General features: G+C 40.4%; 1 protein-coding gene across 2 annotated transcripts in view; it reads right to left on the reverse strand.

Annotated features, from left to right (window-relative positions):
- Window positions 1-702: 702 nt before the first annotated feature.
- Window positions 703-18,979, reverse strand: part of LOC143887660 (protein NETWORKED 1D-like) — a 46,712-nt gene continuing 28,435 nt past the window's right edge. For both annotated transcript variants that reach the window (XM_077391776.1, XM_077391775.1), the window contains exons 5-6: window positions 2,663-6,693; window positions 703-2,129 (exon numbers count right to left, since the gene is read on the reverse strand). In XM_077391776.1, the coding sequence (XP_077247891.1) occupies window positions 984-2,129; window positions 2,663-6,693 (5,177 nt within the window). In that variant the 3' untranslated portion in view covers window positions 703-983. The remainder of the gene's footprint in view (window positions 2,130-2,662; window positions 6,694-18,979) is intronic.

Here is an 18,979-nt window from a genome sequence, read left to right on the forward strand (position 1 = left end):
GATCCAAGTTTTAGGATCATATGGAAATGACTTATGGGGTAAATTCTATTTGTGTTGATGGTAATGTTTTGAACGGTTTGGATCATCCTATGAAGTAGACCCCACAGTAATCACTGATCTATGAAAAGAATCCTAGTTCCGGTCTTGTGGCGCACAACAATGGATAACTCCGACCCTTACCTTGACCAGTTTGTAGCGATCTACCTCGATTACAAAATCTATAGGAACTCACTTGAGGAGCATGGAGGCACCTGAGTACAGTACTTATTGAAAAATACTGAAATTCACACGCACACACTGTAAAATCTCTCTTTTTTAAGAATTATTCTTGTACTTTGACACCGGTACCTTTACCCGGAAAAATAATTGCAAAACCATTAATTCTAATCCTTCTAGAGTGTCTCTTGAGCTTCCATTTTCTGTGTTCTCAGAAGTTTGATGCATGCAGATACTCCTTGAAATATTATGAGCATGCCTCAATGCCCTAGGATCATTATCTAATGGTCAATTTCAAAAAGTGGAGAATTTCAAAAAGTAGAGAATCTTAGGCCATGTTTAGCAGCAATGAAAGTTTTTTCATGGAATATTAGTTTATCAGGTGCTGGAAGAGTAGGGTGGGGGGAGCGAGGATTAAGATGACATGAGTGAAGAGAGGGTGATAAGTTACTATCAATTTCAGGTAAATCCATGAAGAAACTAAACTAAACAAGTTCATGGTAGTAGCTCCATTCAATCAGATCAGGCCTGACATGTATAGTTTCTCTAAGCCAAATAAGAATACTAGCTATCTTAGCCAAGAATCATCCCTAGTAAGATCATATCCAGAAACCAAAAGTTAAAAAAGAAAAACTTCCTGGATTCAACAAGTCTACAACTTAAATGACTGTAAAAAACAGATGAAGAGCAGAACATACTGTAAAATGCAGTATATACTGCAAAAATAGAAACTTTCACATTCAAAGTCTTCTCAGTTTTCACCGAACTCAGTCTCCCTTTGTTGAAGGTCTGATACAAGCACAAAAAGGAACTTTCTTTCTGCCGTCCTTTTCTCTTCCACTGTAGAGATAGTCCCTCAGTAGAACTCTTGATCTCCTCTCAACAGCTTTGGGTCTTTTATTTTCATGTTCATCCTCAATTTTCAGCAAAACAAACTGAATACTCTGCACTTCCAACTCCAGCCTTCCGAATTTTTCAGACCATCTCCGTGCTCGCTCTGAAACTTGGCGTTTTCTCACATTCCCCTCATCCTCCAACTCCTCAGCCTTACCATCAGAAGATATTGAACTGTCTGTCAATTTTTTGTTGATATCAACCAACTGCAAGAGGGTTTCTTCAACTTCTTTTAACCGTCCACTCACATTATCATATTCGAAACCTATCGGCTGGTTGCGCTTGCCAAATTTTTCAGTCTTCTTTTTCAGTTCTTGTACACTTGCTTGAAGATCTGTCAATCTCCGAGCATCGGAAACAAGCCTTTCCATGATTTTTTTGTTCCCTTCTTGGTGAGACTCCATTATTTCCTTGGGTACCTCTAACTTGTCAACTGCCAACTCTTTCTCAACTTGTAATTCAGACAAAGGATACTCACTCTTTTGCTCCTCCACTGTTTCAATTTGATGACACTCTGCCGTTTCCCACAACTCAAGCATTTGATCATCTGCCTCAGCATTTTCTCTTTTAGTCATCTCATATGAACCAACGCCATTTTCATAGGATGAAGACTCCGAAACTTGGTCAAGCTGAATATCTTTCATAGTAAGCCCATCCTTAACTTTGGAGACTTCGGAGACTTCGACATCATTTTTCTGCCGCTCAAGATCTTTACTGGGCTCCTCACCATCCTGTTCAATTTGAACTGTGACGTCCTTGCTTGTTTGAACTTCTACGTGTGCAAAACTTCCTTTCGATTTTAATTGTTCAATCTCTTTGGTTGCAGCCTCCAATTGGGTATTTGCATTAGCATTTTCCTGCATTGAGAGCTTTCCCATTTTCATCACTGCCTTTTCAACTGCTTGAACTTTAATCTGCAAGCTCTGTAACTCCAAAACAGCAGCTGGCATAGCGGTATTATGATCTTCAATGACACCCTGGCCACTCATGTCGTGCTGACTACTTTCCGATACAGCATCCTGCAGACACATGGACAGATTGATGTCAAGAGTTCCAAACATGCAAATTTTTAATCACTTTGATGCGGATTGTAAGCCTTATAAGAGGCATATTTGCGCATTAGGACTTTTTAGGGATTTATTTCCATGTTATAGTTTTTAGGATTTTTTATTTCCATGGTATTTGGTTTTAGGGATTTTATTTTCATATTATTTAAAATTAGGGATTTTATTTATTTCCATGGATTTTTTTTTTTTTGCATAGATATAGGCCTCATGTAGTAGACTTTGATAGTTTTTGATGAAATAAGATTGATTGAGAATTTCTCAATCAGAGAAAATACGTAGGTGGCTATGCCAAGGCAGACCCATCAACTGAAGCAGCTCAATTAACCTGAGTTTTGACGGGCCACCACAGCGACAAGCATACTATATTTTCAAATGGAAAAGACTGCATTGGCCTCCATTAATACCTAATAACTAAGACCAGAATGTAAAAACAAGCAATCACCAGTACAGTACAATAACTACCAACTTTAACAGAGAATGAATACCTGTGTTTTCAGATTGTCGGTCTCATGTATCTTTGTTAGAGAAAGGGCATGGTCTTCTAGAGATGATAAACTATTCCTCAAAGACAATATGAGGGGAAAATGTGCAGCCAATTCAGTTTTAACTCCATTGGTTTCTAATTCCATCACACGGATTTTTTTCTTCATCTCTTCAATATCTCTACTTTTTGAAGTGCTTTCATCATCAAACAACTTTTTCTGAATTATGGCACTTCCTTCAAGGCTCTCACATTCTCCAATCAGTCCACAAGCCTTTTCTTCAAACACTGCGGCACATACTGCAGAAATTTGAAGGTCATTGTAAATTGCTAAAGCCTCCATCTCCCAGAGCTCAACATCATTAGTCTTTTTTTGTAGTACAGAACTCAAATACTCTTCTCTAATTCTAAGTTCCTCTATGTTTTCATGCAATTCACATAGGTCTGACTCCAACTTTTTGTTTGCTTCACGAAGGCATTCGATCTCCTCACTCCAATGTAAGTTATCTTCTGATAGCGTGAGGACCCGCTTATCTAACTCTTCTTTTATCATCTTAGCCTCATCAAATTGCTGCCTGAGACTCTCAAAATCCCGACATAATTCAATGTTCTCGCTCTGTGTAGCTTGGATCTTCTCATCTGCTTGTGAAAGCTCCATCTCCTTCTGACCCAACAAATCCTTTCCAATTTCAATTTGATGCTGCAACTGTTCTCTTTCATTTCTGACTGTGTTCAACTCATCCCCCAAAATCACCGCACAACTTTGACACTCTTCCAACTTCTTAATCGACTCATTGAGATGAAAATTTTCCATTTCCACCATTTCCATCTTTTCAACCATTACTCTAAGCTTCTCCTCAAGGTCATTATTCATTTCCTGTAAATGGTCGAGAGCATTGTTTAGATATTTTAGCTCCACAGCTTTTTCAGCACCAAAGCTCTTATAAATCAATGACAGGTAACTCAGAGTCATTGCCTCTTTGAGGGCAGCATTGTTTTCTTCCTCTAGAGTGTATTTTTCCTCCCTCAGATCGCAGAATTCTTTCATCAAAGATCGGTTTTCTTCCAGCAGCTCAGAATTTTCATTATGTAATGTCTCATAAGCCCTTTGTGAATCTGACAACTGTGCCTGTATATCTTGCCTCAACTGTTTGTTCATCTGCAGGAGTTCATGTTTCTCAGTTTGTAGCATTGACAACTCCTTTGTCCTGACTTCACACTCATGTTCAAGGGATTTTTTTTCTGATTTCAAATTTGATGCCTGCAGTCTCAGTTGTTCTAGAAGAGTAATGTTGACAAAGTTCTCAAAAAGAAAGCGTTGTTTTTCATCCTCTCCATCAGAAATAGAAATCCGCATGTCTTCAATTTTTCCTAGAAGTTGCTTCAAAATTACTTGTTCCTTTCCATCTGGACATCCATCATCAGAACCAATACCAAGCGATTTTAACACTTGATGAATTCCTCCTCTCAGCTTTTCGATATGTTCTAATAAGGAATTTACTTTTACCTGTTGTCCATGATTTTTCAGCTCCAATTCTGAAATTAACTTTTCTGCATGGACAGATGCCTCAACATGTCTTTGATGTTCAATGGAAAGAAACAAGTTCCTCTCTTTCATATCATGTATGCACCTCTGAAAGACAAAGACCTCAACCTCGGCATTTACAATTTTATCTTGCTCTTCTTCTAACTCTTTCTTCCTCAATCGAGCTTCTTCTCGCAGAATATGTATCTCGTTTTCCAAATTAGCCATTTGAGTCTGGCTTGACTTGGCAAAAGTTGCATGTTCTTGTCTTTCTAGGTTCAAAAATACTTGTATCTCATCAACTCGATGGAGGGCTGCTTCTTTAACCTTCTCAAGGCAAGAGTGCTCTTCTTCTAACTCTGCATACCTTTTCTCCATGTTTTCTAGACTCTGCGTAATACTTTCTAACTGAGAGACCAAGGCGTTCCTTTCAGCAAGAAGGCTGGAACTCTGATTCTGGAGAGAGTGACAGGACTCTTCTAAGCTCTTAGACTTTCCTCTCAACCCTTCAAGTTCAACATTCAAATCAGATAGGGAGTTCTCCAAGAAAGCATTCTTCTCTGAAAGTTTCTCCATATTCTCTATAATGCTTTCTACCTGAGAGCCAAGAGCGTCCTTTTCAGTGACGAGACTCAACTTTTCTTGCTGGAGAGACTGGAGAGACTCTTCTAATGCCTTAAGATTTTCTCTCAATCCTTCTAACTCAACATTCGCATCTGAAAGAGAATTCTCCAAGAGTGCATTCTTTTCCAAAAGGAGTGCTCTCTCATTTTCATCCTTGTCACGCATCTCTTTCAACTTTAAGTTCTCATCCTGCAAGTCCTTGATGGATGACGCAAGGCAGTCCACATTTAAGCCCACCGACTCTATTTGATCTAATACAGCTTGGTGTCTCCTGTGCAAGTCATTTTTTTCATCTCTTAAACAGTAAAGCTCTTGCTGAAGTGCATTCCTTTGCTCCACACGGAGCCCAACCACCTCTTCAAGTTTCAATTTCGTCTCCTTTAAACCAAATAGTTCATCTTGAAGAATCTTCACTGACACAGCATGAGACAAGTTTTGCTCATTTAAGTTGTAGTTTTCCGTTTTGACCCTTTGAACCTCATCCTCTAAAGCTTGTTTACTAAACTCCATTTCCTTCAACATCTGAACCCTGTTTTGAAGTTCCAAGGCCAAAGCCCTCTGCTCTTCTTGGGATTCAGAATGCAAATTTTGTAATGAATGGAGAGCTGCCTCAGCCCGGACCAAGTTCAGACGTTCATCTTGTATGCTGACATTGAATTTCTCCAACTCCCCATGCTTGTTAGCAAGTTCTTTTTGTTGCATCATTGTTTTCTGCACTAATATGTCCACATCTGACTGCAAAGAATGATTTGCCTTCTCTAAAAGATGGCATTGCTCTTCAGCACCACTTAGTCTTGTTGCTCCCGTCAATATCTCACCATTAAGCCTACTAATATCTTTTTCTAGAGAAGATATCTTCTCCAAACACTGCTGATATTGAAGAAAAACAGAATCCTTTTCAGCTTGAAATTTAGAGAGGGAATGTCGTAGACTTTGAACTTCAGCTTCAACTTTACCTGCACGTTCAGATTCCGACATGACCTGTGCCTTGAGATTTTTGTTCTCAGTTGATATTTCTTGGAGTTCAGATAGGGCTTTCTGTAGACTTTGAGCATCAGTTTCAGCTTTAGCTGCACGTCCAGTCTCAGAGATGACCTGTGTTTTGAGATTCTGGTTCTCATCCAATAACTCTTGAAATTTGGAGACGGATTTTATTAGGGATTGAAGCTCAGTTTCAGCTTTATCTGCACGTTCAGTCTCTGACATGACCTGCTTTTTAAGACTTTGGTTCTCAGTTGATAACTGAGAAACCTGATCTTGGAGAACTTTCGTTTTGTTGTTAACTTCTTCATTCACCTCAGGTTCTTGGATGTCTCTAGATCCATAATGTGCCTTCCTTTCAGAACCTTTTCTCTCTTCCTCATGAAAATTCAGCCCTTTCCTCACCCTCCCTTCAGTAGACTTTGCATGGTCTCCCCCTTCTAGAGATCCAAACATCTCATTGAGCTGTTTCAACCCTTTTTTGCTTGTCATGGCATCATCATCTTCAGAATGCCCTCCATTCCTTTTGACAGAATGCAAATGTGATGACATTCCCAAAGCGTCCTTTTGCAAGTCATCAGGGTCAAATAATGCACGTATTGGATGTTGCATTTCTGGTGTGTGCGGCTCTGCCTCCATCCCTGAAGAGCCGCCTGAGGGAGAATCATCAGAGAGTACAAATGGAATCTGGTTTGGGAATGCTTCCGACATGGTTCGATGCGCCTGGCGAAGGGCCCCGGTTGCATGGTCATATCTTTCTGCTAAAGCCCGGTATGCTCGGTAAAACTCCTCAACCAGTTTCATAAGCTCCGGGCGTTTCTTGTAGTACATCTCTGCCCTCCTTGCAAAGGAATCCGCATCTTCTTCTATTAGCTTGATCATTGCTTTGACCTTTGCATCCATATCTGCTCAAGTAAATAAATGCATATTATAAGTAACTCATTAGTATTCCATTATCGTAACAACATTAGCAGGTTAACACAGCTGTTGCAGGACAGAAGTGATTAGAAAGCTCATACACATAAGATGAATAAACTTTCGTACAAATATTTAGGACAAACCATCTTGATTAGGCCCCAGTAAAAGAAACGTACTTCACATAAAAATTCTTCTACAGAAGACTCTAGATATTAATAGATTGATAACATCCAAAAGGCCCATAAAGTAGAAAACAGTGACTAAATTTTTGAAAATCAAAATCAACTGTTGTGAGACTTACTTTTATCTGATTATGACATAATGTGATTATCTGAATTCTTTTAGGAAGGAAAAAAATAAACAATAGGAAGAGAAGAAATAAAATTAGAGAATAAACTAACTGAATAAAATTGCAGTCCTAGCTGGGAAACTGGTTCTAAGGGAACAAAACATGATTACAGAGAAAACAGGCGCAATAGATCAAATTGCAAATTTAGTACTTTTCGATTCTTGAAGTTTAGCCCATCAATTTTTCGTTTTGTGAAGTTTGTCTAGCTAAATGTTTGGGTACTATGACACGTATGTGACCTGATAATCAGCAAAATGTGCTTTTGGATTTTTTTTATATCATGTATCTCATGTTTAACCTACTTAATCTGATGTCATTTTGAAGTTGATATTTTTCTTGGCTTGACATTCGAGAGGCCAAAATGATGTTATTTCTTGCATCATGGTGGTTAACATGATTAAAAGGGCCTATAGCCTGGCTGAAGAAATAGCAGTTTTTGATATTTCAGATTGCGTTCGGCAACCATTCTCTGACTATATTTCAGATAGCATTTTTTCCAAAGAGACTAGAATCCGCTTCAGAAGATTCTCATTATTCCGTTTCCGCCCGCTTCATTGAAGAAACGCAAAAGTCATTACCGAACATACCCTCATTTATTGGATAAGAATGCATCTCATTCCCACAAGATTCTATTCATTCTAGATACATATGGAAGTTGTAATCTGTTTCTGCTAACCCTTTTCTAATTTTATAATTTCTGCCATTTTAGGGAACTATTAGTTCTTCATTCCACTTTGGTTGATGCAATTCCAAGATAAGCAAATTCAATTAAAAAAGGAGCCAATGACTATCCGAGACGACTTTAGATGCCGTCGAACTCCTCTTACGGCGGGAGTAGTCTCTGGTTTTCCGGTGGAACCTTTAATTTGCCCCTGCAGCTTCAACCTGGATCTCACTGTGGTTCATTTCCAAAATTTCCTGGAAGCAAGATACCCTGCTCTGGAAGTTTATGAATCATTGGGGATCCTTAATATCAGTTGTCGAAGAACTCTCAGCTTGTTCGGGCAAGGTGGCGACCTTAATAGATCTCACTGGGTTCCTCCCAGGTCCCATTCAGGGTCACTGGGTAGTATTGAGGACAGAGAGACTCGAACACGACGTCTTGAATTTAGGGCCAGAAGAGTCCCTGGCCGAAGAGCCTCTGAATGTAGCCGCCGTTTGCCTTCCAATGGCAGTGACTGGATGGGTCCGAAATGTCAATATAGAAATTTCGGCTCTCGTAACGCATGTAGAAAATGTTTAGATCTTAAATCCAAATTGGCCCTAGCCATGGTTTGGAGACCTAAGTCGGTCCCTTCCAGGCTGACACTCATCCCGATCCCTTACCCCTGGAGGTCTCAAATACTGTGGTGGAGGAACAAAAGCAATATTTAAAAAGTTGTCTCATTGGAACTTTGAAATATGCATCCTGGTTGTTGGAAGACGTTTGGGAGTGGGCAAAAACTTGTTGGGGTTTGCTGGAGTTGCAGAAGCACTTCTCTATTAATTCTGTCGACATTCTTTTCCGCTTTCAGTCAGAATCCCAGGCGAATGCAATCCTCAGGCGTGGAGGTGAATTTTTTGGAGGATTTCTCTCTTCTCTTCAACCTTGGTTCCTGGCTTATAATATGGGAGCAAGAACTGTTAGGATAAGATTCTATGATATCCCTCTTCACACCTCGTTATCGTCAATTATGGAATACCTTGGGCAGCATCTGGGTCAAGTGATTCAAACCTAGCTTTTTGCTAATCACGATCACTGCATGTCTTTTGCGTCAGCATTGGTATTAACCCCCTTGTGGAAATCTATACCCTCATCCATTAATTTAAGGGTGGAGTCCAGCATTTATTCTATTGGAATTAAGATGATCTCTGAGGATAGCATTAATAGTATGGTGGTATCAGTTATGAGGGAATCAAGCAGTAGAGATAATTTGGACATTTGTGAGGGTCCTGAACAGGTCTCCGGTGCCAAGTTACCGGTGATGGCTGACTCATTGGAAAGGGGGACGAGCTCTAATCCCAATACATGCGACTGGACAGGGAGCCATTGGTTGGACTTGGTTTGAATTTTGAATCTCCCAAGCTTACCGCCATTGTCTCATCTGTTATGTCGGAGAATAGGAAAGCTGATGTGACTGGAAAGTGGGACCAGGTTAAAAGTGGTTCGACACGGAATACATTAATTGCAGGGTCTCGTGGAGAGAAAGGAAAGGCCTCTCGAAAAGATGTTGCTGATAGTTGTATTCTGACCTCGGAAAAGGACAAAAAGACAATAAAGATTAAAGCTAGATTCCATAATGACAAGAAGCCTAAAGTCAAGCGCCTTTGCTTAGGAAAAGCTAAAGTATACCGGAGGAATACTAACTCGGATTTATAGGTATTAGCCATTCGATGGGGCCTTTAAGCCTTCACAAGAAAATTCAAAGGAATTGTTAGAAAAGGAAATCACAGGGGAAGGAGACTAAATGTCGAATCTCAGAAGCTTCTCCAAAATTTCGACGCCATCAGTTCGCCAACTATGTCAGGAAAAGAATCGGTCCGGGATGGGTGTTCTCCGCCCATTCAGGGCTTTTCGTTTGAGGACGGAGATATCGAATTGTTGAAAGACCTTCGCTACAATGAAAAAACTTGCTAGGAAGGAATCTCCGACCCCTTGTGAGATTTCTCTTAGTCCGCTAAAAAAGCGATGGGCTCAGCTAAAGAAAAACTCATCGTCCATCAATTATCTGGATCCTGCTTCAGAATCAACTAGCGATAAAGAACTGCATGTTCCTCTCCTTGATCTCCCCATATTCAGTAAGGTTCTAGAAAAGAAAAGACGTACTCGGCGGCGTCTTTGGGAGGAGGAAAGAAAAACTGTTATCAGAAACCTAGAAACTAATCGATCTAGCTTGACTTTGGGGAATTCAGGGCGGATTGAAGATCTGCAAGTTGGGGAGCCCCAAGTTCCCAAGGACTTTAGAGGTAAGACAGTGCAGGTTGATAATAGCTCTGACGACTCTAAGAGTAGGGGATCATGCTCAGAAGAGTTTAATGACCTATTATCGGTAGGGGATGTTTTTGGGATTACATATAAGGAAAACTTGGGGGCAACCAAAAAAATGTTCCTTGCAATGAAGGAAAGAGATAAGGAAGAACAAACGGCCAGGGCTAAAGAAATTTGAAACAGGACTGGAGTAGATGATTAAAACAAGCCTGGAGTAGATGTTTAAATAGGTTAATTTGTGAGTTGGGCGTGGGTGTTCCCCTTGGTACAGTGCTTGATGACTAAGTGCAGAATTGTTTTAGTTTGGAGAGTCTGGTTGAAACTACAAGATCTGGGTTGTAGGAGAATAGGGAGTAATCCCCTCAATTCCACCCAGGGTTTGTTTTGCTTAAATTTAATGTGATGTTGGTCGCCATCCAAGATTTTTATCTCCTATAGCCAAAGATTGAGAAACTCGTTCTTTCGCTAAGGTTATCCAGCTTGATTGCGCCATACCAGCTGATTCTCTTGAAAATGATAAACCTTGAGCCTTAGATTTTCAGATGGTTCGAATTCTGAATTAGAATCTTGTAGCACTGGTGTCTTTCACGAATTTCGTTTTCGTATAATCTCAAGAAGTACTTAGGAAAACTAGAATTTTGTGCTGTCCAAAAAGGTCCAGGTTAAAGAGCTGAGGAAAGGAATGAACAATGTATAAAGGAAAGGATTACGTATACAATAGAATATGTATAGGTACAGGGATACGGGCATTACAATATAGGAAAGGAATAGTTGAGTTTGGTAATATCTTCTGTTTGCTTTTGAATTGGCTTCGGGTATTCCCGTGCTAATTCACCTTAATATTTTGTAATTGCAGGATGGGACCCCTGGTCCCGATTGCTATTTGAATATTAATGAAATCTATCATCTTTCAAAAAAAAAAAAAACAATTAAAAAGTGCTTCATTCGTATCATTTTTCTTTCAGTGGGTAAGGAAACCAAATCCTTCAATAAATTTTTATGTTTCTTGTATTATTAGGTAAGAGGGCGAGCCTTGGTGCAATGGTAAGGTTGCTCCATTGTGACCTGATGGTCATGGGTTCGAGTCACGGAAACAGCCTCTCTGCAAAGCAAGGGTAAGGCTGTCTACATCTAGCCCTCCCCAGACCCCGCAATGGTGGGAGCCTTGTGCACTGGGCCACCCTTTTTTCTATTATTAGGTACTTGGAATCATATGCCAAGCCGCTAGTTTTGGCTTCATTTTTAGGGTCCATTTTTTTTCGTGCTTTCCATGTTCCCTTTGTTTTCTTGGGCCTCTTTTTTAGGGCTTTTACTCCTCTTCTTATAATCTTTTTCTGTTCCTAATATATTGTTCACCCATTCAATCGAGGGAAGAGTGTCCGTCATAGCCAGAAACGATTAGGTTCTGATACCAAGTTGATGTAGGACAGGTATGGAAAGATCACTACAAATGAAGCTCTAACACCAATTGACGTAGCACGCATACAAACTTGATATAGGTCTACTAACGGATATAAGCTCTCTCTCAAAACTTAGGCTCAATCTTAATCAAAAGATAGGATTGTCAAACCGAAGCCTTGAATCTGCAGGACTATTAGGACAGATGTAAAAGATCCGGACAGAACTGTTAAAACAGGGTAAAGAAAGGTAGATCTGGGAAAGAGTAAAGGATATGGGCTTGATTTAAGGTCTGGGAGATTGGTAGAGATTTCTAATGGTTGGTAGGGAAGTGATTACATGTTTATTTAGGTACTGCTGAAGGTTACAGTCAACAGTAACAGATTTAAAGCTTCACAATTAGCCTACAAGCTTAATGAGCAGGTGTAGGCTTTATTTAGGATCAGGAAAGAAAGCTTTTTGGTAGGGTTTTTAAGGTTCGATCGGGTCTGTAGCAAGTTTGAGTGAGGAGACTGTAATAATTGTAACAGAATTTTATGACAGATCTGACAATCTGTACTAAAATATCAGTTGAAATTCTGCAACGGTTCTGGAAGGAAATCTGGACTGGAATTTAGTAATAGGTCTGTGTCTGAATATGGTTAGGATAATAGGTCTGCGTCTGAATATGGTTAGGATAGGTTAGTAATGGTTTCTGCAACAAAGTTTCACGGTAGGATTAATAACAAGTGATGGCAGTTTGATAGGAGGTTTAAAATATTCTAAGACTAAGGAAAATTTAACAGGTTTTAAATCAGTTGGGATCTGTAACAGATATAGGGTTTTCAGGGTGATAGGCTATGGCAGTAGGGTGTAGAGGCTGGTAAGGTTCATATATAACGTATGGGTTCAGGCATAAGTTTAGGGCAGCTCGATGGGATGGGTCGGGCATCCTTGGACATTCTAGGTAAGGGATTGGTTTGGATCTTGGTTGATAAATATGGGTTGAAGGCGGTCGAGCATTTAATGGTGACAATGGTCAATGGTTGCAAAGGCTCCGGATAATAGATAAGACAAAAGAAGTAATGAAAGTCAGATAGATGGAGAAAGAAGGGCGACAAAGAAGAAAGTAAGATAATGAGTTTAGGCATAGAAACTGTCATGACATCACATCAGGGGTCTCCTAGAGCAAATGTGAGAATCCAGAGGAGGCAGAACAATTGGGCTACAAGTATTCAAAATATCCCTTCTTTTGATTCTTTTTTTATTTTATTTTAGAGAATTCAGGGAAGCCACAAGTTCTTTGATCTGGGTTTAAATCTATAATTGTTTGAATCAATTTTAAGAGAACACTTGAGCTACAAGTATTCAAAATATCCCTTCTTTTCTTTCTGTTTTATTTTTTTTGGAAAAAACCACAAGTTCTTGATCTGGGTTTAAATCTATAATTTCTGGAATCAATTTTAACTGAAAGAAATTTAAAATTATAGTGAATTTTCCAGTGATAACAAAGCCTCACTTGTTGCTTTTAAAGGATTTTCATAAAAAAAAAGACTTTAGATCTTTATCTTCTTAAATCTCAATATTTTAATAAGTGTCAGTTATTTTTCTATTCAATTGAAATGAGTTATCTAGTTGTCGAAACTTAAAAATTTGAATTTTGAGTTCGTTTGATAACCGAATTAATGTCTCCTAATTCAAATGCCGGCATCTTTTCGCGTAGCTAATTCCAGCATAGGTATCTCGTTGAGCCTCAAAATCAAATTTTACATCTTACAATGTTTTGCTAATTAATTTCTCTTCGGGGATGAGTTTGCATATAAAAATTCATGAAATTTTGGGAAATCTAGTGCCTCAAAATTTGGAGGAATTAATCTAGGATTTTTATGAATTGCCAAAATCATTTTTTAATGGTCGAATTCCCAAAATCGTTTTGTGTCATTTTCTTTCCTTTGTTATTTTAAATTTCGATTGTTCTAGTAGATCTCAGCATATATGTTCTTGTCATTATTGATAATAGCAAAAGCATATATAAGAATAAAATCATTTTCAAAGAGAAAATTTTTCATGCCCGAGAATTAGAAAATTATTATCTTGGACAGTGATTTTCTCAAAAATCATTTTGGGAATCTTCTCTATAATCGAATTTCAATTTTAATGGACTGATCATTAATCTTGAATGATTTTGTGAATGCATTTACATTCTATAAAATCAAAAATCAAATTCGAGACTGTTGAGAGAGGTAGAGAAAAGAGAGAAAGTAAAGAGTGAGAGAAAAGATTAAGTTAGGGTTCTCCACCTCGCTCATGTCATATAAATAATAAAGAGTGAAGTACAAAGACAAGTATGCCCTTGGGCATTACAATAAAGACCTAAAGACCTGTTAACACTCCCTCTCAAGCTGGAATGTAGATATCTAACATTCCTAGCTTGTTACAATTATCAACTAACTTAGCTCTACTTAGAGGCTTCGTGAACATGTCTGCTAATTGATCTGTAGATCTAGTAAACACAGGAGATATGTAGTCTCGCTGAATCAAATCTCTAATGAAATGACAATCCACTTCAATATGTTTGGTCCTCTCATGGAAAACTGGATTCGTGGCAATGTAAATGGCGGATTTGTCGTCACAGTATAACTGAGCTGGAGAATAAGAAGGAGGAAATACAATCTCTGAAAGTAAGGAACTTAGCCACATGAGTTCGCCACTCGTATGAGACATAGCTCTATATTCTGCCTCGGCACTGGATTTAGACACGGCATCTTGTTTCTTACTTCTCCATGAAACAAGATTACCCCCAATAAAGGTGCAATATCCTGTAGTAGATCGCCTATCAGCCGGAGACCTGCCCAGTCTGCATCAGTGTATCTTTCAATTCTTTGGTGCCCATGCCTCTGAAATAACAGCCCTTTACCTGGCGAACTCTTCAGATATCTCAATATCTGAAGTACAGCAGCCCAGTGTGAAGTGCGAGGTGAGCTCATATGCTGGCTAACTGCGCTAACTGCAAAGGTAATATCTGAACGTGTAACAGTAAGATAAATGAGCTTACCAACTAAGCGTCTGTATCGCCCTGGATCTTCTAATAGGACTCCCTCCTCAGGGAGTAATTTCCTATTCTGGTCCATAGGAGTTGAGGCAGGCTTGACTCCCAAACAACCTGTCTCATCAAGAAGATCCATAACATAATTCCTCTGTGAGAGGTAGATACCCCTAATCGAATAGGCAACCTCAATGCCCAGGAAATACTGATGACGACCCAAATCCTTAGTAGAGAACTCTATCTGAAGGAAGGATTTGAGCCTCTGAATGCCACCCGTATCGCTACCAGTGATAATGATATCATCGACATATACTATCAACAGAACACAACCAACCTGAGACTGAAAACTGAAGACGGAGTGATCAACTGCGCACTGCTTCATGCCAAAGCGAATAAGTGTAGCACTGAACTTCCCAAACCAGGCTCTCAGAGATCCTCAAACGGCAAACAAGAGAAGATCTCTCCCCCTGAGCAACATATCCAGAAGGTTGCTCCATATAGACCTCTTCCTCCAAATCACCATGAAGAAAGGCATTCTTTACATCCAACTGATGAAGATGCCAACCATGATTCACAGCAAGGGATAGCAGGACACGGACAGAAGGAATTTTCACAAGTGGTGAAAAAGTCTCGCCATAATCAATCCCATATGTCTGCATGTACCCTTTGGCAACAAGTCGAGCCTTAAGGCGCTCAACTGTGCCATCAGGAAGATGCTTGACTGCATAAACCCAGCGACAACCAACGGGACGAGCACCATATGGTAGAGGGACCAAATCCCATGTATGATTGGCCTGAAGGGCTTGCATCTCAAGATCCATAGCCGCCCGCAAGCCTTGATGATCAAGTGCCTCCTGTGGAGTCTTAGGTAGAGAAATAGAGGACAAAGGCGAAACAAAAATGCGAAATACAGGGGTGAGCAAGTTATAAGACACAAAAGAGGAAATGAGATGAGCAATACTGCGAGACCGAGTGCGAGAGGCAATGGGAGAGTCAGAATGTACCTCAGAAGTGGGGATCTCCGGCTGAGATGATGATGGCTCAGGCGGGGCTGAATGAGCAGCAGATTTGGCCCGACACTGATATTGCTTCAATGGTGGAGGTAGAGGGGCTGCACAAGGCGCTGACATCGGCATAACAATAGAATCAACTGTAGGGGAGGAACTGGACACCGGAGGTGTAGAAACAGGGATGGGATCAGGAAGAACCGGAAGAGGAAGAACATGGGAATCCTCCTGAAGTGTAGAGGGGGAGGGATCCAACGAGATGGACGGACAAAGAAATGACTGAGTCTCAAAGAATGTAACATCCGCCGAGACAAAGGATCGTCGCAGGCGAGGGCTGTAGCAACAATAACCCTTTTGGGTCCGAGAGTAACCTAGAAAGATTCACCGTTCGGCCCGAGGATCTAACTTATCTAATCCTGACCGAAGAACGTGGACAAAACAGAGACAGCCAAAAACTCGAGGAGTATGAGGGAAAGGGTCAGAGGTAGGACGGAGAATCGAGAACAGAGAGGTGCCACCAAGGACCGAAAAGGGAAGCCTATTCGCCAGGTAGCATGCTGTGAGTACAGCATCAGCCCAATAGGTCTTAGGGACCCGCATCCGAAAGAGTAGTGTCCGGCCCCATCTAACAAGGAGCGAAGCTTCCTCTCAGCCCCTCCATTCTGTTGAGAGGTATGAGCACATGAGGACTGATGAAGAATGCCTCGCGAAGAGAGGAATTCCTGAAAACCATTTGAGTAAGAAATATTCCTTTGCATTGTCAGTGCGAAGACATTGGATAACACATAAGAATTAATTACTAACTTCAGCATAGAAATCACGAAATAAAGAAAAAACTTCAGAACGATCTTTTATTAAATAAGTCCATGTCATACGTGAATAGTCATCAATAAAGACCACAAAATAGTGGAATCCAAATAAAGAAGTAGTCCTAGCAGGACCCCATACATCAGAATGAACAAGAGCAAAAGGGTGTGAAGCCTGACTAACAGTCCTAGAGGGAAATGGCACACGATGATGCTTCCCAAGTTCACAAGTCTCACACTGAAAAAGACCTAACAGATGAAGAAGAAACGAAGGGAATCCTGCGTAAACGCTCCATAGACGGGTGACCTAGACGGCAGTGCCACTGGTATGCATCGACCGAGCCATGTAGAATTGGATGGGACGGAGTGCAGTCGAAACGATAAAGGCCATCCACCTCACGGCCCGACCAAAAATGCCTCCTCCTCGGGAAGGGCGGTCAGCGCCTCCATAAGCAGCAATAGTCAAGACATCCACGGGAGTAGGAACAGTAATGCCAAGTGGACATTGCTGAGCTCGTAAAAATACCTCCTGAAGAGTGGGTACAGTACCAGACCCAAGGATGTGCTGTTGAAGATGAGTAAACTCTGGTCCAAGACCCTCAAGGAAATGAACAACACGGAGCTGATCCCGCTGTCTGGCTGCCGTAGTAAGATCAGTGGTGAGATGCATGAGAGCATCCAGCTGCTGGTAATAGGAGACAAACTGTCTATAGTAATCATGGGCTGTAGAATCACCGCGCCTGTGACCCATCCAGCGCGAATAAGTGCTGGAGAGAAGGGCAACATTCCCCTCACCAGAATATAATGTCGCAATGTGCTCCCATACCTTTTTGGCAGTAAGGAGATCCATCATCCTGCTAGCAATGGCAGGGGTCATACTCTGCCATAGAAGTGTACGAACAAGGGCATCATCTACATCCCAATCATCAAAGGTAGGGTCAGTCTCAGGAGGGGGATCACGACGAATAATAGAAATCTTTCGTCTGGCCTTCAGATGTCTCCACAGCAATCTTCCAAGTCAAATAGTTGGATCCATCAAGACGGGAAGTGGTAATCGGTGGGAATGACGCATCCACCGAAGACAAAGACGACGACACAGCCTGACGCGGCTGGGAACTAGTAGCCATAGCTGGAGTACGAATGGTAGGGTCCTCATTACTAGGGGTATCTTCCATAAGAGACCGGGAAGAAGACTGAAGAGGACCAACAACGAGCAAGTAGAGACAGGGATGAAGACTATAAGCAAGCTAATAGACCGCGGCTTCGTGAGGACAACATATGCATAAGGGAGGCATGAGACAGCCTCACGACATAAAGACAAAGTCGAGACAACTCCAAGCCACAAACATCGCAATGATGTAAGTACAAATCCAGAACAACACCATGAAGATAGGGATCAAGCCGAACAAGAAAATCTAGGGCATAGCTATGACCCAAAAGAGGAAGAAGAGATTATGATAGATCAGATTAGGGCAAGGAAGAGTGGGGAAAAGAGGGTACTGTAGCAGGAACGGTAGCGATGTACTGTAGCGGGTACTGTAGCGATGTACTGTAGCGGGTACTGTAGCAAAGAATGGAGGGGTTATGGTTAGGGTTAAGGATGGAGAAGATGGAGGTGGAGGTTAAGGTTAGGGTTAGGGAAAAAAGAAAAAAAGAGAAGAAAAAATAATGGCCTAGGCATTCATGCCCTAGAGCTTTGATACCATGTTGAGAGAGGCAGAGAAAAGAGAAAAAGTAAAGAGAGAAAAGATTGAGTTAGGGTTCTCCCCCTCACTCATGTAATATAAATAATAAAGAGTAAAGTACAAAGACAAGTATGCCCTTAGGCATTACAATAAAGACCTAAAGACTTGTTAACAAAGACTTTATTTTGTAGAATTTTAAGAAACGTTCTAAAAATCAATTATATATTGATGTGGTCAAATAAAGATGTTTATGGATGGACATTAGGAATTAATATTTGATCAATATTTATGGATGGTTGATGCGGACGCAAACAATTACGAACATGCAGCATAAACTAAATCACTTATTCTTCAACTTCTATTTTCGTCATCTTATTTGTAGCCTAATTTTCAGGGATCAAGTCGTGTCTGTTTAGCTTGATTTTGGTATTATTAGAAAGGTTTTTTGATTACCTATCCAACGAGCCCAAGATCATGCGATTTGGATGTGATTTGAGGAATTTCTTGCCTATTTACGGATATGGTACAAGTCTATTACTGGATTTCTATTTTAGGGTTGTTTTAGTCATGTTTCAAACTTTTATATAAGTTATGGACGACTGAGATTGATTGCTTAGGTATTAAGTTAGGTTTTAGGATTTTTTTTATCTATAAATAGAAGTTATCAAAGCATTGTAATGGAACTTCTTTGGATTATTGCATGAAAATTGGCCTTTAGGCTTTTTATTTCTTTGAGAACTTTTGAGTATTTTCCAGTTTCGCTCAGAGAAACTAGACTTTGATGGGATCTAAGTAAATAGTATCCCCTTGAATGACGATCTAAGTATTATATTCCCTACGACGGAGATCGAAGGGTCTTTTTCTACTTTATTTTATATATTTTCCCATCGCTGCTACGCAACAAGGTAGTTCTAGGTTTTGGACAATAGCAATTGGTACTGGAGCAGATTCTTTCCTTGGATTAAAGAAGAGGTTTGGTAGCGACATTTGCGAGGATTCACGATGGCTATAGAGTACCCTTGATCACTTCAAAGG

Source organism: Tasmannia lanceolata, unplaced genomic scaffold, assembly GCF_043159265.1.
Source record: "Tasmannia lanceolata isolate RefF3 unplaced genomic scaffold, GAP_Taslan_0.1 ptg000012l, whole genome shotgun sequence".
NCBI lineage: Eukaryota > Viridiplantae > Streptophyta > Magnoliopsida > Canellales > Winteraceae > Tasmannia > Tasmannia lanceolata.